The 26,806-nt window shown below is 37.8% G+C and overlaps 3 protein-coding genes across 3 annotated transcripts; 1 reads left to right on the forward strand and 2 right to left on the reverse strand.

The window, feature by feature from the left end:
• Positions 1–517: 517 nt before the first annotated feature.
• On the reverse strand, positions 518–19,523 carry LOC135595612 (uncharacterized). The gene is made up of 26 exons (XM_065086784.1): positions 19,096–19,523; positions 18,867–18,926; positions 18,680–18,772; positions 16,957–17,185; positions 16,006–16,112; positions 15,609–15,671; positions 13,916–14,016; positions 12,473–12,567; positions 12,292–12,312; positions 9,657–9,752; positions 9,420–9,540; positions 9,161–9,334; positions 8,854–9,050; positions 6,603–6,874; positions 5,446–5,547; positions 4,574–4,750; positions 4,200–4,388; positions 3,872–4,113; positions 3,645–3,791; positions 2,463–2,697; positions 2,171–2,302; positions 1,960–2,103; positions 1,483–1,563; positions 1,229–1,405; positions 950–1,009; positions 518–867 (listed from the first exon to the last, which is right to left on the reverse strand). The coding sequence occupies exons 1-26, from the start codon at positions 19,336–19,338 to the stop codon at positions 793–795; spliced, it is 3,633 nt and encodes a 1,210-aa protein (XP_064942856.1). The 5' UTR covers positions 19,339–19,523; the 3' UTR covers positions 518–792.
• A 2,536-nt stretch (positions 19,524–22,059) lies between these two features.
• Positions 22,060–24,039, reverse strand: LOC135595614 (uncharacterized). Its single transcript, XM_065086786.1, has 4 exons — positions 23,721–24,039; positions 23,501–23,593; positions 22,428–22,565; positions 22,060–22,338 (listed from the first exon to the last, which is right to left on the reverse strand). Exons 1-4 carry the CDS (start codon positions 23,937–23,939, stop codon positions 22,297–22,299), a joined length of 492 nt encoding a protein of 163 aa, XP_064942858.1. The 5' UTR covers positions 23,940–24,039; the 3' UTR covers positions 22,060–22,296.
• Positions 24,040–24,637: 598 nt separating this feature from the next.
• LOC135595613 (protein GRAVITROPIC IN THE LIGHT 1-like) lies at positions 24,638–26,668 on the forward strand. The gene is made up of 3 exons (XM_065086785.1): positions 24,638–24,824; positions 24,993–25,647; positions 25,728–26,668. Exons 2-3 carry the CDS (start codon positions 25,002–25,004, stop codon positions 26,522–26,524), a joined length of 1,443 nt encoding a protein of 480 aa, XP_064942857.1. The 5' UTR covers positions 24,638–24,824; positions 24,993–25,001; the 3' UTR covers positions 26,525–26,668.
• Positions 26,669–26,806: the final 138 nt, after the last annotated feature.

Here is a 26,806-nt window from a genome sequence, read left to right on the forward strand (position 1 = left end):
CGAGTCGATGATTCGGACTTCGACACTGTGTTTCCCTGCAGTTGGTGATGTCACCTTGAAGCCAGCTGAAGGCTTAATGATTCCAGATTGCGGAGTTCATCCTGAGCAAATTTATGACAGACCTAACTCCGGGCGGGCGAACTGTTCTTTCCATGCAATTACTACATGTGAAACATTGGAGTCGAACTGTTCTTTCTCCATCTTTTTTTCTCCGTGTCAGCTGCACTGCATGGAACCATACCTTTTTTCTGAACTATGCGAACTTTAGCCTTAGGACTCTGATAAGGATTATCACAATCCTATGGTTGATCTGTTAACTAATTGAGTCCGAATCAATGATTTAAGTATAAAATACTTAAATACTATATCAATATCCATCAGACGACTCTCACAAATGAATCTAAACCTTTGTTCATTTTAGATATTTATGTGATGAATAAACGATCGTTGAAGTCAGTCAACTTGACGGGGAAGACATGTATATATTTATTTCCTCAGCACAGAGACCCTACAGTGGTAAAAGAATAATATAAAATGAACTTTAATTAACGCCAGGTCTAATACAAAAGCAAGCCAACAATTTTCCCAGCATGATCTACACACAAATCGCTGAATACCGGTTGCTCGAATAAAAGGAAAAAAAATAGTGAAGCTCGTCGAAGGACTCACAGGTCGGGTCTGGCAGTGCATAAGTAGATATTCTGATGCAGCCTACTAATGGAAATCAAACCGGATCTCAGAAAACTTTCTTCAACAACACTCATGGCGCATGAATTAATGTATCGTACTTCATCAAGATGAACTGACATAGAGAACTGGAACCAATCCAGCCATTCTCCCGTCTCTTCCAGGTCGCTTTTTCTTCACCTGTGCCAAGACGAGAGGTAATGTTATACCAGACCATCATTGTTCCAAGTCAGTCTTCTAGGGAAGGACCTCGTGAACTTACATAGTACCAACCGTCAACCTCATAATCGATCTCAACCTCCTCTCCCGCTGTTAAGCTTAGCTGTAAACACGATATCCAGGTAAGTAGTTCAGTCTTCTTTCAGGATCGACATAATTAACCATTACCACTCAGGAACATGGTGCATCAAGAAGAAGCAGAGAATCAAAGATGCACAGGCCATTGTTTTAAATATAAGGAGAATAAAGAAACCCTTCTATTCACTTAACTAGCATTCAGACAATAATGAAACAGTAATTTCATGTAAAAGCTGCAGGATACCTCATCGTCGCCACCAGCAGTGAAGTCATACAGTGCTTTCCCAAACTGTGGATTATGGGAACCTGTGTCTTCATCCTGTGAGCCAAAACTCTGTGCCCCACGGCCTGCTAGAGGATTTTCGAAAGACTCGAACCTCTGAAGAACAGATGAGGAGTATGATGGTGGCTCTTCCCTGACCTAGACATACAAAATGGAAAATAAGGATATTTTGTTTTAAGAAAAAACGAGTGCTGTAACTTTGCAGTAAGGCTAACCGGGGATCCTATCCCCTCCAATGTCGGACCACCAGTGGATGTGTTGCTGAACCTCCTACCGTTGTTTCCTGACCTGATCTCCTGCTTGGTCCAATAAAGTTTTGCTTGACATTATTTTTCAATTCAACTCCAATAAGGAAAACGACTTCTATAGTTCACAAGGCATGAAATCCAAGTAGATGGTCAAGTAAATATTAAAAAAATGTATTTTCTTTTATTGAGTTAATTTTCTTATCTATTATTAAGTCCTATAAATACATCAACCAGTGGAAGAGCAGGTATATGTTAAGGAAAAAAAAAGTTCAAAATGCATCTGCAATAATACATAGTGTATAAGAAATGAAAATTTTTCAAAGATGAGATGCCACATATGTAATCCAAGAACATAGATTCAAAAGAAACTTTGCAATTTGACCGATATAACAGAGAAAGGAAAAGGTGCCTATTTTCTTATTAAATGAAGTTTAAGATATATACCGAATTCTGTGACACTCCATAACCTGATGGACGTGAACTGAACAAGGATGGATAGCTCATACCACCAAAATGGGAGGATATGGAAGTTTCAACAGAACCAGTTGACTCAGGAGATGATGTCCCCGATGACCTTGCATCATCTTCCTGGAATAAATGGAATCTACATAAAGATCCAAACTCGAAACAAAAATATAAAGAATGGTTATGGTACCTCTGCTTCATAAGTTTCTAGAATAGACTTAGCCCATAAATCATCATAAGTAACTGATGGCCGAGATGTTATGTTCTCTTCCTCTTCAACATCAGGAGCATCAGTTCCAGCACCGGCGAGAAATTCATTTACCTGGATTGGAGAACAGGCAACAAATACTCAATACCCACAGCAACATAATTGGAGACGGTAGCAACATCTTTTAGCATTCATAATGCAGTAGTTGGCTCGATGACTGTTAAATTGAGACTAAGAAAAAATTATCCTTGTCGAAACAAGACAGGCATCTTACTTTTTCCATTGCAGGCGCATTCTTTCCCCATAGGCCATCTTCTAAACCTGCTGCCCAAGCCATTGCCAATTCAGGATCAATGGCATCAGATTCCTTTTCAGCTTCCTTAGATTCATATACCAGTTCAGAAATCCCATATACCAGGTCAGAAATCCCCGTAGCAACAGCTGGATCATTCAGCCCAGTTGATGTGCTAATGTTATGCCGGTTACGGTAGATTTCAATGAGTTTGGCACTAAATCACAGTCCAAGAAAATATAAGATGAGACAAATGAGACAAAATAATTACAAATTTTCATAGATAAAGAACGTTAAGCAAACAAAAAAAATATCATGCGACTCAAGCCATATATCAAACTTGTGACCTTATGCAACCAAACCAATAAATACAACTGAGCCTCTCATCCTTTATTTGTAGGTAAAAAATGGAAAAAGGTTATTCCAAATGCAATTTGCTACATCATTGGTAGACATCCGCCTTTTATTACACTGTATAAGTATTTATAATTAAGTTCAAAGTTGATATTTTATTGCCATGCGGAACATTTTTTTATCATTACATTGGAGTGCTTAGTAGGGCTGTATGCAGATAGATTTGAGATTTTATTTGAATAATGAATATATAGTAGTTAATTACAACATTAGCATATCCGTTTAAAATGATTAATATTTATTTGTTCATAAATAATTTCACTATATTTAATGAAGTACTCATGATTATTCATCATCATATTTTTTATATGATTTTCTCATCTTTTACATTTTAGTTCTTTATTTAAAAAAAATTAGATATTTTATGACAGAAGGTAAAAGAAGTTTTCAGAATATGCACTTTCTATTTTCTAAAAACCATTTTGATATTTTTTTAATTTTTATTTTCTGGATTTTAACAGTTTTTCGCTTATAAAATTTTCAGCCGATCCAGATCACGTGGTGCCAATCCTGACTGATTAAATCCTTAATCTTTATATTGTGCTCACCATTCCCTGACAATTCTTAACTCCCTAATTGTTACATAAGGCCATACTTAATCAAATTTATAAGATATTCATAAGAGAATAATGCAGTTGGCTTGTAATATATATTAAAATCAAATTTGCAAAATAACAATTCCCCTTTCCACTAACCGGACTTCAACTAGTTCATGTTGACCAAAGCTGGTTATAAGCAGCAGATAATTACCTGGTAGGACCTAGAGGAAGATACTTTGCTCTTGGAACATAGCAGAACAATGAAACTAAATTAAGTAGTTTCTCGTGAGTCTCATAAAGTTTCTTCAGCTCCTCGTCTGTCCATTCTTGCTTGTTGTTATCATGATTGCGCATATCTCTGGAAGTCAACACAGTTAACAAGCACAGAGGGAGAAAGATATATAACTTAAAATATAATGGATCTTTTTCATAGATTACCTAATTAGATCATCTTGTGCCCTGTACATCTCATCAAGGACCTTTAGCATAGGACTGATTAAAGATCCAAGACCAGTACCACTCGCGCCTTGATCTTCCCCATTACTAATTTGTGACTCTGAAAACTGGGATTGCACACCCCCTAGAGATAAAGCATGCAAGAATTCATATATCTGTAGTCTGTAAGGCTCTCCTGACCTAATTGCAATAGTGATCAAGGCTTGAGCAGCAATGATGCGAACCTGAGAAGGATCAACAGATAGAATTTAATAACTGAAAGCTTAAAACTACAAGGAATCTTATATATAAAAAATTGTCAAAAAATTACCTCCCAGCTTCCACTAAAGGCACACCTCTGAAGCCGTGTCAGAGCTCCAGCAAGGGTAGGATTTCGAGAACTTGCAGCAGCCACCATTTTATCAGCATCTAACATCATAAGTGCAGTGCCGGGAGGTGTTGCTGACTCCCAAGCATATTCAGAGGCAGCATAATTTGCATTTTCACCAAGAAACCACACCTGTATTGATCATTAGAGATAAAATAATATTTTTTTTCATACTCATAATATAACCCCAACGCACAAAGAGAAAACACAAATATCTACACACAAACAGATATATATATATATATATATATATATATATATATATATATATATATATATATATATATATATAATTGGGAAGCAAAAGTTGTCCTTACTGCAGCCTGCACCAGTCTCTGCAAAGCCAAAGCAGACTTCGGATCTGATGCAGAGACTCTATCAACGGATGTAAGTCCCAACATGGACCCGGGGTGAGGAGGTGGTAGATCAAGGACAATGGTAACTGCTTCCAAAGCTGTATGCTTCCCTTCTGGACCAGCTCCAACAAGGCACGTCTGACAAGGAAACAATGAAACAGGATGGCATTGAGTTCAAAAAAAGTTCAAACGACATATATCATGCTTACATATAACAAATTGCCGGCTTGTATTTGAAGAGAGAGAGAGGTACAGAAATTAAAAGGAGTATGTTTTCATAACTTAATTTTAGATGGGCAATTCACCAAAAAATAAGGATTAAACAAATTAATATCCATCTCAGAAACATATCCCAGCATGGTGTTTAAGGATTAAGAGTGTCAACAATTTTTAAATTAGCAAACCAAGCAAAGGAATAATAATACAAAAAAAAAATGTCTACCACACAAGTGATATGAGGCACCAAAGTTGAAAATCCTCTGCAGTGCCCATGTAATTTTTAATATAAGTTTTTTACATAATCTTCAATAACTTGTTTTAGCATCCTTCCTAATAAGACCATAAACTTTACATAGTTTATTTCCTACATCTAGCAGAAAATTTCCCCCAAGGCTGCTAAATTCTACCTATTAAGAGAGCAAAGTAACAGACTTTCCATAGCAAAAAAAAAAAATTGAAGGTTTGCAGCTCTAACAAAATGATCCAGAAATCTTTTGTAAAGTAATTTAATGGAATCCCATGTGCCTTAACTGATTAAAGTGAAGTTACCCAAATAGTTGCAAGCAATAATCAACACATTGCCAAACTAATATATACCACAAATGTGAACCTACTTTCCAAAGCAGTTGCAACACATCAGCATCGATCTTCCCAGGGACCTTGGTGGCAAATATTCTTGCAATCTCAAGTAGTGTCACTGCCATATCTGGAGTTGCCTGGTAGATCAATAAATAATCAAAGTTAAATGACAGGCATCTCACTTAGAATAAGAACACCACATATTGAAGATGGCATTTATGTACCTGAACGAAAGGAAATCATGACAAAATCAAATTTCCAAATATCATAAAGCAGTATTCCAGAAATAATATAGAGAGGATACATATTATGAAGCTAGTACTCTAAAATTTTGGACTCCAAAAATAGTAGGACAACATTTACCACTGTCCTATATCTTCCAAACTTGTACTGTCAGCACTGAGAAGAGCCTCTAGTATCAATCATGAACAGATATATTACCTTACAATTTGAAAGTGCAAATGGTATTCAAAGAGGTCGTAACTAACAGATTCGGGCATGCACTAGTAGACAGTTCGTGTGACATAAATATGATGTACTTGTATATAATTATAGAACTTGTTTACTAAGATAATCTAAATCATAATTGTTCAAAATATTATATCAGGATGTACCCAGCACAGGTTTCCAAGGTTAATCATGCCAATTGGCATCGGTCAACACGTGTTGTGCCAGAAAGTTATTGGTAGGTGGTCCCGGTACATAGCTAGGCCATCTTTTGGCCTGTGCCAGCTTGCATAAGTGTGTGATGCCAAAAAGGTATTGGGACAATCCCATGCCACAAAACAGCAATCCTCGCAAGCATCATAGGTCAAAGAAAAATGTAAAGGCATTCTAAATGCAATTTGGAGCAAAGCAACCAAGAAATTATCCTCCATTAGAAGCAGAATTTGACATATATCCATGTCTACAAAGAGTGGGAATAACATATCAGACAAGACCTCCAACTGTAAGTGGGTAACTTATATTGCTAGTGCATGAATCTCCCACCAATGCAGTGTGCAATAATAAAAAACCATTAGATGTGTAACTAAAAATGTGCATATAAGACACAAAAAATGATATGGGTCATTTATTGTGGTTATGCAACATGAAATTTAGTTTCAGCTGTTAGGCAAAGGAAAGATCAGAAAGAGTAAGTCCTCATATGTTTGCACAAGAAATACAGGAAATTTAAAGAATATAGAAGTACCTTAAACCGAGCATGCAAAGTAAGCAATATATCATTCAATAGAGCTGAAGGCCAAGCTGGATCAGACAACTCGCATGCAATGATAGATTGCAGTTCCTCAAGTGATTCGTGTGGGTTTTGCATCCATATTAAAGCCTTTATTACCATTGCACGAACATAAACGCATTCACATGCTACAGTTGTGCGCACTACTTCCAATAGGGAAGCCAATAAACCTGCAATAGTATCCATACCACCGGGGCCATTTGACACAGGTACTGTCTTACGTGTTCCTGCAAGCAAAGACTATCAGCAAAATTGAAAAAAGTAACACTTCAATTTGATAAATAGATCTTTAAACTTTAAAGAATCATTGCAATTATATATTGCAATGGTAAGTCGAAGCTTGATAGATGACAATGAATAATAGAGAATGGAGATAATAGTATGGGCCCTCAGACTTCCACATCACCCCAGTGCTTGGCACTTTTGGATGTGGGCCTTTGGTGACTTTTGTGCCAAAAGCCCACATATTTTAATAGATAGCCCTGTGAAGGAATAAGGAAACACAATTTGAAACTGTTTATGCAATGTTACCATTTATTGGACAATGTTACATATATAAATGTGTTTTCAATAACAATATGATGGAACAATAGTGATAGCAAATGCATTGGTTTGTTTAATATTCCTTTTGATGCCTGTTCTTTGGTCATCATGTATAAATGTATTTTAATTTCTTTATTGCATTTTAAGAATTATACCATAAGAGACTCATCCTGAAGTTACTGCAACCCATGGCACCATATGTAAAAGTCATTCGAGTAATAAGATTAGATGATACCAAACCTGAACATGAATCATGACAACTCTCGATTACCTTGCTAAAGCATCAGCATGTACATTAATACATAATTTTACTTCAAATCACAGAAATCACATGACATGCCATTTGAATAAATAAGATAACCTAACACTCCTCATTATCAATAAATTCTTAGACACTTGATAATAATAACTCATATATCGATGATAATGTCAGCTTATCAATGGTGTGCACCTCGTTTCTATATGTAATTGTAGTACAGGGATAAAGTACATCTTTGTTTTGTGCCTGTACATGTTGCCACAACTTTTATGTTCTTACTGCAGTGTTCTATAGCCTAACCAAGGCTTTAAGTACCAGTCAGACTGATACATACCAAACAGCACATTCTGGTCCAACCAAGTATCGGTATTGAAATGCATAGCTCAATATCTACATATACCATTTATGTTTTTGTGATTTTATTCAATAATATTGGATGGTATAGATTAATACACCATGTAGTATACTAGTACCACATTGGCTGATAGGGCAATAGGTAACCGAGACTAGCACTAGACCAGTTTTAAAAATCTTGAGCTTGACTATAACAATTATTCATTTTTTCTTTGTGCAATCAATTAATCCAACTTCAAGTTGAAAGGTAAACCTAACCCTTTAAAATCTAAAAGGTACAAAGAACTATACTACTCCCGCAAATGATTTCTACATCCCTGTGGGTCCAGGAATCATCAAGAATGACAATATTTCCAATGACAAAAAATAAGAAAGTTTATGGTGGCATATATCATATTAGATACGCAAGGTTTTTGCCAACTAATACTTTAGAAAAGCAAATGTAGCTAGGATGGAAATCAGCTTCAATATCTCCATTAGATGCAAACATTTTCAGGGACAAAAAACCTCAGTTCTTAAGTTGACTGATCAAGGGAACATTTTATCACAGACAAATGCACTAGCCTCATGACAAACTAATCAGTGTCATAGCACTTCGATCTTTTGGTATATTGAATGAATTATAATGAAAAAATAGCAGTTAAAAGTGGACTATAAATGGTTAAAACAGTGCATCAGTTCACTACATGCTTCTGCATAACAAGAAGACAGCCTTTTCAAACCCAAAAGTTAACAAGCATAGAGACACCCTCATCTTGACATCAAATGAGATAAAATCTTGCATTTAAGCTTTAGGCCTACCATTGTTAACTTTTAGTTTTGTTTTCAATTGTAGTGATGAAATATACAACCCAGATGGCATGAACATGATGAGATGAGGTTGTCCAAAAGAATAAGATCTTGTCAAAAGCATATGATGGTTAATCATCCTAAAGTCACAAAAAATGAAAAGAATTTCAACATTCCAGGAAATAGTAGAAGTATGACTCTGTGAATATGATTCTAACCATGCTCCTCCAGTAGATGAATGAACAATTATTTATAACTTACCTTCAGATTGTGAGCCACTATTAAACTCTGAGTCAAGGGACTCAGCATTCTCAGAATATGCATGAAGCTGAATTCCCTCATCAACGTCATACAGACCCAATGCATATGCAGCTGCCCTGCTTTTTCCCATTTCTTGAACAACTCTTGCAGCAGCGTGAAGCACAGGGCGGGAGAAACTTCGGAAAGAGGACTCCAATCTGAGTAATTGAAACAAAAAAATGTCTGAATACCAACATTGCTGCCTAATTTAGAGCTTTACACTAACAACAAAATAGAGAGACAAGAAAAACTGAAAAGATCCATAAACCTTCTCATTACAAGTTTTATAAGGGGCTGAGGACGCTTTGCTTTAGAAGAAGGCTTCACAGTATTTACTTTTGCCGTAGGGTTATCGGTGTCTTTTATTGTAACAGATGGTGCCTCGGGCAATTTAAGAATTTCTCTGGTTAATCTAATCCATCCAGCAGCACGCTCTTCAGTTCTGCAACAGAGCAATAAAAGATAAACTTCTATAATTGTCTTGGAGAATCAAATCCATCAGAGTGCATGAGGACATTAGCAATCACCTCTCTGTATTGTCAAACTTCCCCAAAACACAAAGTATTGCCTCAAAGCAAACTCTGTCACTGGGATCCAGAAGCAGTTGATAAAGAAGAGAACTGAACTGAGACGTTATGTCAGGCCGCTCTGGACAATAATGATCAAACAAGACATTCAACTCTAGTGTACCAGTAAGAAATAAATTAACATAAAGATATTAAAATTAAACATAAAAAATTAATGAGCCAACAAAACATGCATACCATCCAGTGCACGGGCTCTAGATAATGAATGGCACAACCTAGCAAGGGAAACCCGTGCGAGAACATCATGCAAATGAAGTATGTCATGCAAAGCACCTGCTCATCCAACAACTGTATTTTATTAGAAAATTTGAATATATAAAAAATATATTGTACGAAAATACCATTAACCTGAGTACACTACCACAAAGCAAAGTGACAACAATGTTGAATTATACCTAACCACCTGATCAAAGAATCAGTAACTGCTGTCATGTCATAAAAAATAAGTGACCAAATTCAGTTGAGATCACAATGACATCAATCTTCTATATACAATGGGAGGCCTAGTTATCACTGAAAAACACAGCAAAACCCATAAGCATATCGAGCTCGACAGGATTTTCATCTCCAACATACTCAGGTTCTGAAGAGTAATAGCTGTAACATCAGAATCTTCTTGAATCCATGGGTAATTGAGCTCTGAGAAGTAAGGTCTCTATTTAGTATGCCTGAACAAGCCATTTTGACCTTGAACTTGACCAGCTAAGTATTTAAACCATCAGGGTTTTTGAATTTAGAGTTGGCTCCATAAAGTGATTTAGAACAAATCAATTTAATAGGCACAAACTAGCAATGTTGGCCTTGAATTGGACCAGCCAAGTATTTAAACAATCAGGCCTTTGGTAGGGTTGAGTTTCAGTTTTTACAGGGAAAACACTCCATGCGCCTCAGAGAGCTCACACCCCTCCACAATCCCCTGCTACCAAGGAGACACCAGAGGCAACGTTATCAAAGGCATGCCAGCGGCACACTAGTGCATTTATTGTTGAGGCTCAATATTGAACCTCACCTTAGACAAAGTGTAAGCTTCATGGAGGTGTACCCTGTACCCAAAAAGAATGCCTTTATCATGTCATACTGCAATCATTACTCACTATGATATATATGTGACAAGTTGTCACATGGCAGCATCTTGAACTTTTCATTTTAATTTTCTAAATTGATCAGGGAGAAGAAAAATTAAGTCAAAGCATGGAAGATGCCAAAATTTCAAATTTGATTAAAGATTTCATTCTTGTAAAGAATTTTATGTTTGATTGAAGAATATATACATAAGAAAGTCCATAACAGTCAAATATTCTGTAAAAGGGTGTCTCACAAAAAATAAACTTTGATATAAATCATCCTCACCGACAGAAAGTAGGTTGACAAGTCTTGATCAAAGAGATGTATTTTTCTTGATTGCAATTTGTAAAATGAATCACATGGAATGGATAAATAGTTGATTTTTTTTTTCCAATATTATGTGAGCAGTGTGAGGCCATATCCTAGGACTGATTCCTATAACTAAAACAAGTTGATATTTATCGTTAATGGTGTAATGCTATCATCCACCACATGTGAGACATGCACAAATGCGAGACCTCCATCCCAATTAGTTAATCCTTAAATCAAAGTTTGGCATATATTAATTGTTTTTTTAATCTGAAACATTTAGTAGTTTTTCCTTACTTGTTTCTCTTCCTCAACTATCATCCACAGAAAAAAATATATATGTTCTTTGTTCCAAGAGCCCTCCATGCATCCAAATAAAACTGAATAGAAGCACTAACAGAGGAACAAGGCAGATGGCTGAGAGGAAATAGCAAAAAGAAGAGGAACAAACCCTAAACCCCAAATTAACATGAAGAGAAATTTCAGAAAAATAAAAAACATAGAGCAAAGTCCATGTGAACTGTAACAGTAACAGATCCAGCCAGACAAATAGATGTTGATGGTTATGGCTTACATAACAACTTTCCAAAATAGACAATCCACATTCCCTTTTATATTTCCACAAAAGATCCATTCTTTAATATATGTGCTTATTAGAGAACATAGTTTATCGTCAGACCCTTGTTTCAAAATTTTCCTCCATCTTCTGATCAATAAAGAAATATAATATGCCACGGGACATCTTTTAAATATCGGAAAGTAAAATATTAGTTCAGCCCTTCAAGGTTTTTTTTGTCCTTTAAATAGGTCAATGTCACAGTGTCATTTGTGCATAATTTCATATCCAATTAAACGACAATCAGAGGATATCCAGATGTTCAAAACTATGGCCTCGAATGACAATTCATACATCCATTATCAATAGAAATGTGAAAATCTTGGAATCAGAGAATCAAATTTTAACTATACAAATCAGCACAACCTAGATGTACTAATCCAACCAAGGAATGGTATCGGACCATAGAGGCTAGTACCAATTGATATTTTTTTAAAATTATTTTTCTAATGATACCAAGTGGTATGGATCAATATGTACCACTCAATATATATGTACCATACTGGTCCGACCTATTGCTAAAAGCCTAAAACCAGTATTGACACAATGACACCTATCATATAAGGTCTCCTTTTCATATATTTAGTTAATTTAAACACATCCTTCATTTATTCTGGTCTTAGAATGAACGTATCAAACTAATTTAGTTTAGTTCATTGTCCACTCTAGACTTGCTCGGAACTGAATATTGAAAAGGAGAACAAATAATCACATAATGCCGAAAGACATTAATTACTGTTGATTGATAAAGCATGATTTCCACTACTTCAAAGGCAAGCTTCCAGATTATAAAACGAAGATAAGGAAGAAAGAGAAGTGCACCTCCATGTTCGATGTGTTTTTCTGCATAAGAAGAAAAAAGAAAAGAATCAGTACAGAGATATTGTACCTACTATAGACATCTCACACAAAGTTAGCTTTATAGCAAAACTGCAGAAATAAGAGAACTTTAATGGTGTGCAATCAGAAATGGTTGTAACAGCAATAAGTATTTAAAACAGACCAAGAGCCATTGCAACAGAATAAGGATCTCTTGTAGCTACATCAGAAATAATCGCCAAGGCATGCCTCACGGCCACTGGATCAGCAAATGAAATCCTACATTCATATAGAGCTCGAAGAGTTAACAGCTGGTGAATAACTCAGAGTGATAAGTATACATATGACAAATTTCTAGGAGCACTAATTTAATACAAGATAACAGAATCATATATATGATAAGCCAACTAGTAAAAGAAATATTCCTGTTATTGGTGTTCTAGTACTAAAAGTCTTCAAAATGATCGACAAAAAAGTTAGCAAGCACCAGGATCAACAACTAGCATCTAAAAGTAGATGAGACTTACCACGTGAACACCTATAAGAAAGTTGACTGAACAACCTATGCTTTGTTGGGACTTCAAAGTGAACCATATAGATAAATTTCTCATAGAAAAGGTATGTCAATGAAAGACAGTTTCACCATGAATATGATAGATGTACAGCTCATGAGCTCACTGTTAAAACTGAGATTAGATAGGTAGGCTCAAAACAACAGCAAGGAGAAGGGGAGGAAACAGACACCACCATTTTGTGAGTATATCAAACAGATATTATCGAATTCAGGGAAGCATATCAAACAAATTTCACAATAAAGCTCCCTTAGCTTCCTACTAAGTCAACTACGACAATCAATCTCCATAGATATACAAAAGAAGACAACTGACCAATGACCAGAAAGCACAATGAAGTATTTTAAAGTTTAAACAACATTTTGCAGCCAGGAACCTCCAAGCTTTCCATATATAATGTTTAAACATCATAGTTGCTAGTGAATATCTGAAGATGATAAGCATTGACTTTAGTGCTCTCAGCATATATGATCGGCTGAAATTCAGGATTTGATGACACCATTGCTTTGAATCAGCTAGGACGTTTTACAATGAAAAGAAGTCTTTATGTATCAGTTATGAATTATTTTAATCCACATTAAAAAGATTGGTGGTAGATAACCTTTAACAACATACTCAGTTTTGGCTGTATGCAATGTTACATGTAGTGCCTTAAAGTCAAGGATGAGATCATCATTTCAGTGACAAAGTTGATTACAACAAGAAGATATAGTATACACATATAGAATGAACATAAAACGGTGCTTGGAGCAATACGACTAAACCAACATAAAATCATGAAACACATGCAAATACATTACAAAGGAGGTATAGCATGCATGTATTTTGTCATTTTATGAACATTATTTTTACTGCTTCATAGAAAAAAAAATCAATGAAACTTGCAGAATATCATTTCTAATTAAAAATCTAAGATCTGTTCTTCATTCAGTTAACTTATGTCTATTATGTGTCTTCAATAACCAAAATTTATCTAGTAACAGTATCATTCTATTTCACAGAATAGACATGGAAGAGACAGTGAGATGCATCAAAAAAAAGTCTGATCAACTGACCCTTGTATGGCTCGATGGAGGAATGCTGGATTTCCAGGATCCAGAGGAAGTCTTCTTAAAGCACTAAGAGCAGCATATTGCAGATTGCTACGAGTATTTGACTACAGATATGAAAACAAGACATCAACCACAGCAATCTCATGATTACATCAACTTTATGTTAGGTTTCATTGCACTGCAATTCTGATGGCAGATCTTCATAATGTATGAACAGAATCAAATGAGTATTCACAATTCTATATGCAACATAAGTACATGGACCTTCTTTCTAAAAGGTTATCATCAATGGTTAATTTCTTGAAAACCCCATCAACTGTAAACAAAAATTGCAATAGTGACTGAATAACTCTCTCTTTCATGGAAGTTAATTGAATATGCCATTAAACATGAACTTTGGTTAACTTACTGACTAAGTATCTCATATGTGCAACTGGTAGCAACAAAGAAACAAAGTAGTATAGACCACATGAACATATGACATTTGTTATATCCTATGAAGCATGGATACAAGACATGAGATGAACTACAGGAAACAGACACAATAATACATACATGTAGATATGACAAAATCTTTGGAAAATGGGACACCAGCCAACCCTATCGAAAATATTATGCTTTCCTTCTAATAATAGAGGTTCTTTTATAGTTAATTTTGTCTGTGGAAAGGACTAGCTAGCCACCTGAGAACTAGCTGGAAGTTAATGACCTTGATTAGGCTAAATTGAATATTAATAAGTCTTCTTCTGTCCAAAGTCTGAAGGTAGAATAGTGTCTGTATAGAGATCTGGTTTAGGTCTTATTTTGGTAATGGCTCATGCTAGGATATCTATGTTGTCTTAGAACTGGAATCTGAAAACTCATATAACTGTTTCAAGCCAATAAAAGTGACACAGAATTTTGAAGAATGAAGTTGAGCCATCGAATTCGTGAAAATGATTAAGAACAAGAATGCTCCATCACAACTAGGAAATATCTTCAACAATATTTTTTTATTAAACAAATGTTACTTGTACACAGGAAGCCAATCAGGTAACTATGCTAGCAACACAATGCAGAATTATATTTGGACCAACATGGTACCAACTGATCTGTTTTTGCTTTGGGGGCCTTTGATGATCTTGGATCTTTGTATGGTCATAGCACTTTTTTGAAATAAAAAGTTCTCTTTTTTGCAAAAAGAAAAAGAACATAATTCAAATTGACTATTTATTAGCCAGTAAAGCTTTTATGTAGAACTTGTGATGAGAGTTTCAGAAATTAATTTTGGGCACTTAATCTTGCATCTCAGGTGAGGTTGACAGGATGCAAGGTATGCATCTTACACAATGCACAGGTTGACAGGTATGCACACGTAATGTACATTTGTCCCTACGTACACATATACGCATAAGAACATGCACACACATCATAAGTTAACATAAGTCTTTATAGATGGTACAAATGTTAAACATGTTTAGATAAATCTGATGTGCCAGGAAGTGTTCAACAAGAATTGGTAATGAACAAGGACACCGCAGAATTCTGGTGTGTGTCCATCAGAGCATATAACAATGTTTTCTATAAGAAAGAGCTGATGAAGCAAGCCAATATAGTTTGTGTGGTCAACAAAAAAGCAAGTAAATGTTTAGTTCCAAATTTTTAGCACATAAAAGGTAACAAAGCTCATTGCTACATTATGCCTATGAGAAACTACCTCCTTATCACCACCTTGCTTTCCAAATAAACCTTTACGACGCTTTTGTTTTGCATCTCCAACCTGAAAGATTAAAAGCATGTGAGTCCATATAGTACGATGTTAACTACAAATAGAATTTGCCATAATAGGACAGAATTATTAAAGTCAGGTGAGAAGTTCAAGATTCAAGGAACACTTGAAAGAGGACCATTAGCAGCAGGTGCACATAAATTCTTTTAAGGAACTGGGACTTCAGAGAGGGACACACCAACATCAGAATAAAAAATTGAAGTTTGAAGCTTAAATAGTACTCAAGAGGCATTGTAATGAAGCTTTTTCAACAATATTAAGGAGATATGACAACTGTAGCCATCATATACACTATACAGGCATTCATAAAGGAAACAGGGGAAACCTTTTCTAGTATGCCAAACACAATTTCATACAACTTCTCCAAAATCTCAGAACTGCTTGCCGATGTAGAAGTAAGGGCCTTTAGAGCTGCAAGCCTTCGTGAATGGACTTCAAAACACCAATAATCAAGTTATTCAAATGAATAAAAAAAATTTAACTTAATGCACTAGTTATAATCTTGAGGCAAAAGCAGATTTTGGCTTGCTGGTACAATAGAATAGACGAAATAAACATGGCACATTTTCTCCACCAGTCAATTTGACAGGTAAAGATGATTAGATCATAAATGCATACATGGTAGGAGATCAATTTAAACTAAAACAACAACAAGACTAATTCATAATTAGCTTTCAGAAGATAACATTTACAATATTTCCATCCCGTACTCATGAGAAAGATATCTTTATGTCAACAAGCCAGGTGTTTTCTAAGTAGCAAATGGTATGTCTGAGGAACCAGAAAGGGAAAACTGAGAATTCACTGCTTTATTCACTAAGAAAATCTTACACATCTGTAAGTTGTTAACTTTTGAAGCCCGCAAACTCATAACAGTGGTAATCATGCCAAATTGTTACTTTAAATTTCTGCATGACTACTTAAGTTGATGGAATAAAAAAAAATTCAAAAGCATGGTCAAGTATTTTTCTATTTTTTGTATGAGAATCATGCAGCCTTTTTAACTCTAATAGAGTTTCTTGGATTAACTGGGTTTCATGTTAAGATAGCACTAGCTTCGCATTGCATTATTTGGGAGCAAAAGAGATTTAACTTACTTGCTGCTATTGCTGCTCAAAATGAATTTATTATTAACTGCATATTTCATAAAACAAGATATACTGATGAAAAATCAAAATAAAATGAACAAAGGAAATTAGGGAATGTTTTAACTCCAAATTTTAATATGGAACAATAACATAGCCTAAAACATAGATAAATTTAAGAAAGGGGTTACATTCAGGATCAGCATTTGTGGCATCAGCAGTAAGTTGATTTACTATTCGAGGTATCACATCTGCTCGTGTGACCCCTCCAACAGCATCAATATCAGCAAGTGCATCCCAGTTCGGTGTAGGAATTCCACCACCTGGACTTAAACCTTGTGAACCACTGTCAGACAAAATTCTGGCCAAGTAGTAGTAAACATATCGTAGAACATTCCTGTCTTCACATTGCTGGTGAAGCTGTCAAAAGGTAAAACATGATGAGTTTGTTTCATTCTGGCATACATGAGCTTGCAATGAATAACGTATGTGATGTGTGCTGTTAAATTAAAATTTTTAACATGTGGTTAGAAAATCATGTCACTAGAAAGAATAATTGTAACAAAATCTAGACCACAGAACCTGAAACAAGCCAATAGAACTCAACTACAAATAGATGGGATAAAAACCAATGTAAAAGTCGAGGCTTACAGAATTTATAATTTGTATTTTCTCCTATTAAATGTGGTACCCTTCTCTTCAGTGTTGCCTCTTCCCTGCATTACCTTTGCACCATTTTTATAGTCATCAACGACCTTATAAAACAGCTATTTATAAATTTCTTGACCCTGTAAAAACTAAAAAGATCTCTTCATGAGTACTTTGAAATTGGAGGTCCCCCACCACCACCCTAGGTTGTCATTTTGATTAGTCATGACCAGATCCATACTGACATGGGCCCAGACACATGCAAATTGAAGTATTCACATACCACCACCAAGCCAGCTGTGTTGTTTTTTGTCAAAATTCTTGGATCTAATCACAACACCATGATTATTCACGACCAGAGCAATCCAAGTCCTATAATGAACACGCTCTCTGGAGCACCTATACTTTATGGCCCCTATCTCAAGCATTTGTAGTTTCTATTTCTTTTTTGTAGTTGAAGTTACAGAAACAACCAATTCAACTGTTACCTTATCATTGTGTTAAAATTTGCAAATAAATTGTGTCATAAAGATGCCAGATTGCAAGTGGCTTGAGAGAGTCAATGTGCCTCACATGCAACGAAGTTAATTTAATCAATAGATACACTTGACCAACTAACAGTTTGCCTTAAACTTAAATAAAGATGTATAATTTGTAAAACGCAAGACAATTTACTATAGTAACTAGAAATAAAGTGTTTTGAATTAGTCCCTATTGGCAACAAAGAAACTACGTGTATGATTAATGAAAAAGATGCACTGCATGATGTACTGTAGATACTTAAGAAAGTAGCTTATGTAGAGACTTATGGTATAAGGAGTTCCACAAAATCATGGAGAATTTCTGTTGCTTATTTTGAACTGAGTTATCACACGTTTCAGTTTTTTATTACCTTATATAAAATTGATCAACCAACCTAATTACTCAACCCGAGGGCCTCTTTCTTTCTGCATCTCCCCTTCCCCCCTCGGACCCTCACTCCCTCTCAGGAAAAAAAAAATGAAAAGGCATCTCACTGAAGACACTCCAACTCTTTGGCAGCTCCAAGCACATGCAGAAACATAGACATGAGTCCAGCATGGGTGCAATACATTTATTATATTTATTACAGAATCTTACCTCCCTTTTTGAATTCTGTAATTTCTTTGAGATCCACAATCAAAGGTATGTTATGTTGTCTAGCATTCACAAGTGTGTCTAAGAAGCAACATGATCGTCAACAAAGATACTTGACAAAACACAAAAACATTTGAGAAATTGGAATACCATGAGAAGTGATGGAGCAACTGAAGGATCAACCGAGTTGTACACGGCAAGTTTTGGGAACACATGCTGCACCAGCTGCTTCTGGGAGCTTTTCTATACAGAACAGCATGGACAATCAGAGATCCGTTCCCCCTTCAAGCAACTTAAGCAACAAACAGAGATAAATAATGACGCAATTAACAGAGACCTGATCGGATGTGGCGGCGAGTTCATGAATACTCCTCACCAGCTGAGCATATGAGACCGGCTGCTCAGATTCGATAAGTCAGGGAGGTATTAGGCAAAGTCAGAGACGGGGAAAAGATATCAAGAAGGTCGTACGCAGTTCTTGAGACCAAAGAAAAGGATTCTCCAGACCAAAAAGAAAATATCAAGAAAATGGAAGAAGAGAAAGATCTGGAGGGAATGAATTGGACCTTCTTCTTCTGCCGCTGTGGGATGGCCCTGACGGGATTGAGGGCCTTGGCAGCGGCGATGGTATCGTTCTGGATCTGCGTCAGGGTGGCCCTCTTGGACTTCCGATCCGTGGTCACCGGCTTTCCGAGCGTGGAGGCGGCAGCCGCAGGGGCGGGGCTGGGGGCAGCAGAGGCCGCCGTCGCCGGATCGGAGGTGATGAGATCCATGAGCGTGGTTCCGGAGGACTCCTGGCCGGAGGCCATGGTTTCGGAGGAGGCTTAGGGTTTGGGGAAGCGGCGATGAGGGAGATCGCGCGCGCCTCAACTCGGACGCATCTTCCTCTCAACGACGGCAAGGAGGGAGAAACGATGGCCACCAGCCGCCCGACGAACGGCCGCTTCTTAATCGCTTGTCTTCGTTCGAGCTTTCCAAATCCACGAACCCGATAGAGTAATAAGGCAAGACTAACCCACAACTCTAACTCTAACCATATGCATGTAAAATTACATTTAACGATGTCATTTATAATATTTGTTATTTATCATTTTTATATTAAATCTTCATATTTCTTTGCTTCATTTCTTTTTTTTTGGGATGAAATATATATATATATATATGCATATTGAAATACTAATAAAAATTATTAGAATAACAACAACACAATCTTAACTCGTATTAACTATTTGAGATCAACTAAATGAACCTTTTATCATCTTTGAGATTTATAAAAAGATATATATTTAATTAAATTAAAAAAATATTTACCTTTTTTTATTTATAATTTTTATTGAAGTGTAAGAATTCATCTATGTCTCCTCCTACCATTAACAAAACCTACAACAATAATCAATTTATTTTTTTAACTATTACATCTATGAATCTCCTCAACATGTTTTTACCTTCTTAAATAATTTTTTTTTATTTTCATTCCCTATCAAAATGATATTATATTATTTATTCGAATGGAGTAGTATATTATCGTAGTTGTTGTATTTATATATATATTTGAAATATTTTGGATAATTAGATTTGAATATTATTTCTAGCGTTAAAAATGATTGTAAATTTGATTTGTTGAATTCGACTCGATCTGTCTAATTTTTTTGTATTTTATTATATTTTCGATCCAAAATTGTATTGCTAACTCTTACTCACCCACATGTGAACTTTGAAGAGTCCTCGGTTACCATCCGATGAAGAAGTTTAGTGTGTGGCGAATCTCTCGACCAAAATGATGGTTTGACCCTCTAACTTGGATTTCTATACACAATCATGACTTAGGAATGATTTTTTGGTAAGGCTTTTACTGGGGAGACACTATACACCGAATGAGTTTGCTATTTAGAGTCTCATTTTTATTATTTATAATTTTCATCTTAAAAAATTTAAATATTTTTTAAAAAAATTATAAAATAAACATATATACCCTTATTTTATAATTCAATATCAATCAAATCTTTTTCACTCCGTCGTATAATATTTTCTTTTCTATTTTCTATTTTTACTCTTTTTCTTCTTTCTCCTTCTCTTAATCGTCCAACGTGATCTAAAATTATATATATATATATATATATATATATATATATATATATATATATATATGATAAATTGGTATGATATAAAGATCGAAAAGAATGAGGTGAGAAATAGTTTTTCATGTTTGTTTACATGATTTAATATTTTAAGGTCACATAGATAACTAAAAAAACGTTATTTTATTGACCCAGAAGATATCAGCCTCTATAAAGTATCCGAGTATTATCTCTTAGATATTTATAAAATACTTAATATATGATATTAATATATTATCTTATGAGTAATTGTAAAATATTCAAATGCTCGGATCGATATTTTAAATATTATAGATCTTAACATATCCGAAGTATAATATTAACTATTTTCTCTCTTTCGGATGTTAGTAAATATTAATGATGTACATATTTAACCCATAATATTTGTTACATTTATAAGTTTATATATTCTGTAATAACAAAGAAAACATCAACTCCGGGATCAATTGTATTTACCTTGAAGATGTCATATTCCAAACCCTTTAAAACTATTAGAGTATCTATGAACAATAGTAAAAATACTGTTCATACGATGTTTTCATGAATGATTCGAAAAAGCTATAGAGAATGGAAAAATAAATAAAAGAGGAAGATAAAAATAAAAATTAGAATTTTTGTGAATGCTAAATCATTATTTTTAAAAATATATAATAAAAATAGATTTTAAATAGCAACCTTCTAGTCTTAATGAAACTTGGGATGCTGAAATGAATATAAACATGAGGTAAAAAGTAAAGTATCAACGATAAAGAAGATACTACAAATACAGAAGTCAAAAACCAATGTGGTCTAATTCTATTGGCTTGTTCTATTGCTAACCTCGAATCCTGATGTGGAATCATGGCTTGAGCATTATTGTAAAACTTGTGTTGATGCTCAAATCAATACAAGCGCGAGATAGGAGGATAGCATCCAAATGACACAGAAGGTCCGAGAGATGTTTATAGAGTAAAAAGAAGAGAAAAAAATACAAGACACTCCTATTAATCACCCGTGAATCTTGACCACAACTTATACCTCGAAAGACTCCAACCATGCATTCAGTAAATATTTGGCATTATTTGAAATGGGGGTAAAGAACTGCCAAATGGGAGGCTCAACAAACAATTGTATCAGCAGCCCACAAGAAAAAGATTTCGTCGACCACATCCTTCATTTGATATACACGCAGTTATGCTTGGCATTTCAATCAGAGAAGCTCTATAGTCTCGTGAGACTAATGCTAAGAACAAACCATCTGAAGCACAAAAGCCTCATAGTTAGGCATAAGTGGAAATCGTTAACTCAGCGAATGAAATAAGTAGATCTGGACTTGGATGTCAAGGGAAAGAACATACCAAGACTCGAATGGTAAAGCTGAGTCCAGTCGAAATTCAAATCTCTACCAAAATCACTGCATCTAATCCATTCAAGTATACTTGACCTTGGACAAGTATAATTGTTGACTTTTCTTGTTTACCCCCTTAAATGTTCCTTGTTTCCTTTGACAATACAATAGTTCATTTGATGCTCCAATTAAACATGCTACAGGAAGAGAATGCGATACATATGCTGATAAGTTCACATGACACCAGTAGAATCACCTTAACAAACCAACAATAGCACACCACTTGTACGCAAGTGCTTATGTATGCAATAGCATGCCAACTGCTAATTCTCACTCCTCTTAGGCTTGTTTGAATTTGGGATAACCTGGAATGAAATGATCAGATCATGCGTTATATAGAAGATAAGGATGTAGCCATCAATTTATTAGAGAAGACAGTCTTCGCTTGTCATACTATATCAGCAGATGGAATCCATTCGTTTGTAGCTGGATTCCCCTTGCAAGATGCCTGGTAGCTAGATGCATCAGATACTGGTCCTAGGACAAAGCTACTTCTGCCGGACTTTTCCACCTTGATGAAACCAGTTCCTGTCTAGAGAGCCAATTCATAGAAACAAAACACGAAAGGGGTAACTTTCGAGGTATTTAGATAACAAACAAGATATTAGGAGAAAAACAATGCTTAAGTACACAGATAAATGGACAATGCAATTGTGGTTGTTTAGTTTAAAGATAAAACTAGGATTTTAAATGAGTTACATAAGGCAATTACAACATTAGAGGAAGATGGTCTATCCATATTAGAAAATAGAAACAATATTTTCTGCAGGGACACGGATGGCGGTCACCTTACAACTCTGTGAAAGAGAAGGGTAAGGGGAAATTATCCATGTTAATAATGAAATTAAGGTTGACGGAAACATCCTGCGACTACATGTCTCTGACAGCGGCAGCCACCTCAACCAAGATGATACGACTACTAAGTTACGATAACCAAAACATCTGTGTTGAATTTAATTGAATACGTAAATATAAGAGAACAATTCAAAAGGTGATCAAGATGGTCCACGACATATTGCACGTTTGATGCATATAAATTGGTAGTTTAAGAGCATCAATGAGATCAAAATGCCTATTTTGGCAATTTGCAGTACAACACTATAAAAAGGAACAAACAAAAACACATGCAGTACAATTTGGATTATGGTAGAATATTTACTGAAGTACAACATAATGTTTGCCCTCCTGGTCAAAGAAAAAGAGTAGATCCATAGCTCACAAGATTTTTCCAAAGATTTCCATCAAATCATATGGCCAATTGAATTTATGCAGTAGTCAAGGATTCAAGAAGATATCTAAAGATCTACATCAACAGGAGTAAACACAATATAATGTTTGCCCTTTTGGTCAAAAGAAAAAAAAAGAAGATCATTTAACTCACAAGACGTTCATAAGATTTCCATCAAATCATATGACCAAATAGAGCTGTGTAGTAATTGCAGATTAGAGGACATCTAAAGATGGTACCGTGTGATGCTGCTTGTCGATGCAGCGGAGATCCTTGTAATACTCCGTCTCGACGTATTCTTCTGCCACTTCATGGCCATCGCAAGCTAGCTTCTGCCAAGAATCCCAAGGACCAACAGCGATCGTTGAACAGAGTATACAGAATCGAGGTAACAGATTAAAAAAAACAGCATCCGAATCAAAAGAGAGGGCAATTAATGAAATCGGAGTGACAAGAAACCTGGCGACGGGCCTCGAGATGCCGGAGCTTGTCGAGCTCCGGGACGGAGTCAGGATCGGCCGACTGGAGGGCGTCCGAGTAGACAGAGGAGTACTCGCTCCGGGAGGGTTTGGTGTGGCGCTTGGGGGCGATCCCCTCGAAGTACTCCCTCGTAGCCGCCTCCACCCTCGCCGCCTCTTCCGGCGTCAGATGAGCGTCGCTGCGATCCGGCCTCGACATCGTTCTCTCTCTCTCTCTCTCTCTCTCTCTCTCTCGCCCTTGTCCGGGGTCGATCGTTGTCGATGGAGACTTCTGGAATACGATGGGTTTGATACGAACACATTTGCTCCATCGAGTATAGCCAACTCCGACCAAAGGTTGGATCTACGTCATCCATGATTATGTCGGTGTCATGCGTGATATATGCTTCTATGTCATGTATGGTCTGTGCTATTGGCTTACATGTATACACATAGAAACGACATACATCATAAAATATAATGTTATGTGTTAGAGTTGGCGCACAATTGTGACTCGACCCGGAAAATTTACCATCGGATTGAGCCATGGTGGATCGCGCTCCCAGACCAATTAAGTAGTAGATCTTAATAGGACAACTGCACCATGGGGCATCGAGCCAATTAATGTTAATGGCCACCTCGGCAGTTTCCGAGAAGGAGGATGCACGAATCACGAGAGAAATCGGCCATGAACAGCCCCATTGCTCCTATCTTGGCCACAACGTGAAGAACGCACCACCGTCAGATTCCTTCTACGATGGACGGTCAGAACATGTGACGCTCTGCCCACTGTCTCATTAATACTGTTACAGTACCCGTTCCCTGTTTCTTATGCTACCGAGTCAAGGTTCATAGTGACTAAAGAGCCACAGGTTGCAACGTTACAGCAAACGGTAACCAGTTATTGCGGGTAATGGATCTAAGCCGTCAGATCGGATGATGGACCGGACGGGACGACAATGAGTGGTACACTGGTACTTCAGACAAGATCTCGTGAGCTCTGATGAGAAATCATCGCCGCTGCTTCCATACCACTTGAACGCATCTTTTTTAGATGCACGAGGACAGGCAGCTTTAATCCATCCATCGCACCCTTTTCGTCCAGGTAGAGAGGGCTTTACTCCCCCTTGATGATGCATCTGCTGTCATCTCTTTACCTGTGATTCCAAACGCAGCGTTCTTTTCTATTGGGTCGATATGTAGTGGCAGTAGTCAAGTCATTGGGGCTTGTCGTGGACACTTAGCTCTGTGATTGTCGCTATTATTGCTGCAGGAAGAAGACATGGCGAACAAAGTGACAACCATCTCCGATCTGCTTCAACGAGTCGCCTCCTCCTGTCTCACACATCGTCTTCCCGGAGGCCACGCGCTCGAAGACGGCGATTGCGATGAGGGCGAAATTGATCTGGCTGAGGAAGAAAAGGCACAACCCAACGAAGAAGAGGAGGAGGAGGAGGAGGGTCTTAGGATCTGGGAAGAGGACGGTCAAAGGGCATCCACTGTCCCTGGATTTTCCCACAAGGTCAAGATCAGGGAGATGGAGGGGTTCATGTACGAGGTGTTCGATGCGGTCTCCGCGGTGAAGCGGGCGTACGTGGGTCTTCAGGAGGCGCACAACCCGTGGGACCCGGAGAAGTTGCGGGTGGCCGACGCGGCGGTGGTGGCTGAGCTCCGGAAGCTGGGGAGGCTGAGGGATCGGTTCCGGCGGGGGTGCGTCAGCCCCTCCGCCGCTGGGCCGACGGCGGTGCCGCTGAGGGATGCGGTGGCGCCGTACGAGGCGACGATCGACGATCTCAAGAGACAGCTGAGGGCGAAGGAAGTGGAGGCGGAGAGCATCAAGGAGAAACTGCGGAGCGCCACGCTCGGCAGCTCGGGAAGGAGAGGGCGGCTCTATTCCAGCAAGAGGTTCGGATGCGTCGCTGTCCCCGGTAAGTAGAAGTAGTCTACCTTCCTCTGTTTCTTCCAGCAACCAAGATTTCTTGAAATGGCATTTCGGTCGGTCGAATAGGTGCGCCGGGCACGGCCACGCCGGAGCTGTTCGAGGCGTACATGGAGAGAGTGAAGTTTGCGTCCAAGTCCTTCACCGGCCACCTCCTCTCCCTCATGCGCTCCGCCCGCTGGGACATCGTCGCCGCCGTCAGGACCATCATCGATGCAGGCGGCGGCGACGACGCCGAAGACCGTCCTCTGGCCATCCCCGACCTGGAGCCCCGCGACGCCAAGTACGCCCTGGAGTCGTACGTGAACCGCAAGTTGTTCCAAGGGTTTGAGAACGAGACATTCTACCTAGAGGGGTCGCTGAGCTCGCTGATCAACCCGGCGGAGTTCCGGCGCGACTGCTTCACCCAGTTCCGGGACATGCGGGGGATGGAGCCGGAGCAGCTGCTGGGCATTCTCCCCAGGTGCCCCTTCGGGCGATTCGCGGCCAGCAAGTACCTGGCTGTCGTGCACGCGAAGTTGGAGGAGTCGCTGTTCGGCGCCGGGTCGGAGCAGCGGCGGCAAGTGCTGGAGGGGGCGCATCCGCGGACGGGGTTCTACAGTGAGTTCCTCCGGCTGGCCAAGGCGGTGTGGCTGCTCCACCTGCTGGCCTTCGCGCTGGACCCGGCGCCGTCCCACTTCGAGGCGAGCAGGGGGGCGGACTTCCATCCTCGCTACATGGAGAGCGTCGTCCGGTTCGCAGGAGGGCGCGTGCCGCCCGGCTTGGTTGTTGGGTTTCCGGTCGGGCCGGGCTTTAAGCTTGGTGACGGATCGGTGATCCGCGCCAGGGTCTACCTCGTCCGCGGGCCCCTCCCTCGGCCTCAGTGATGCGGAATTAATTAACCACGGTGTAATTCGTGGGGGGGGGGAAATCTGAGTTGCTATTTCCGTCGATTACATTTGTAACATGTTGATCTAATTAGTTTAAACCGAGCACATCCTACTCCGAATAACTAAGCTTCTGAGTGCTTTCTTTTGAGCGTTTTGGTCAACGTTCTGCTTCCTCTTTTCCTTTCTTACCCATCGAATGCATCGCTTTTCAAATATATTATTGGATATTATAAATTTTGAAACTATAATAATAAAATAAATATAATTCATAGAGGACAA

The sequence above is a fragment of the Musa acuminata genome, chromosome BXJ1-10, assembly GCF_036884655.1.
Source record: "Musa acuminata AAA Group cultivar baxijiao chromosome BXJ1-10, Cavendish_Baxijiao_AAA, whole genome shotgun sequence".
Taxonomy (NCBI): Eukaryota; Viridiplantae; Streptophyta; class Magnoliopsida; order Zingiberales; family Musaceae; genus Musa; species Musa acuminata.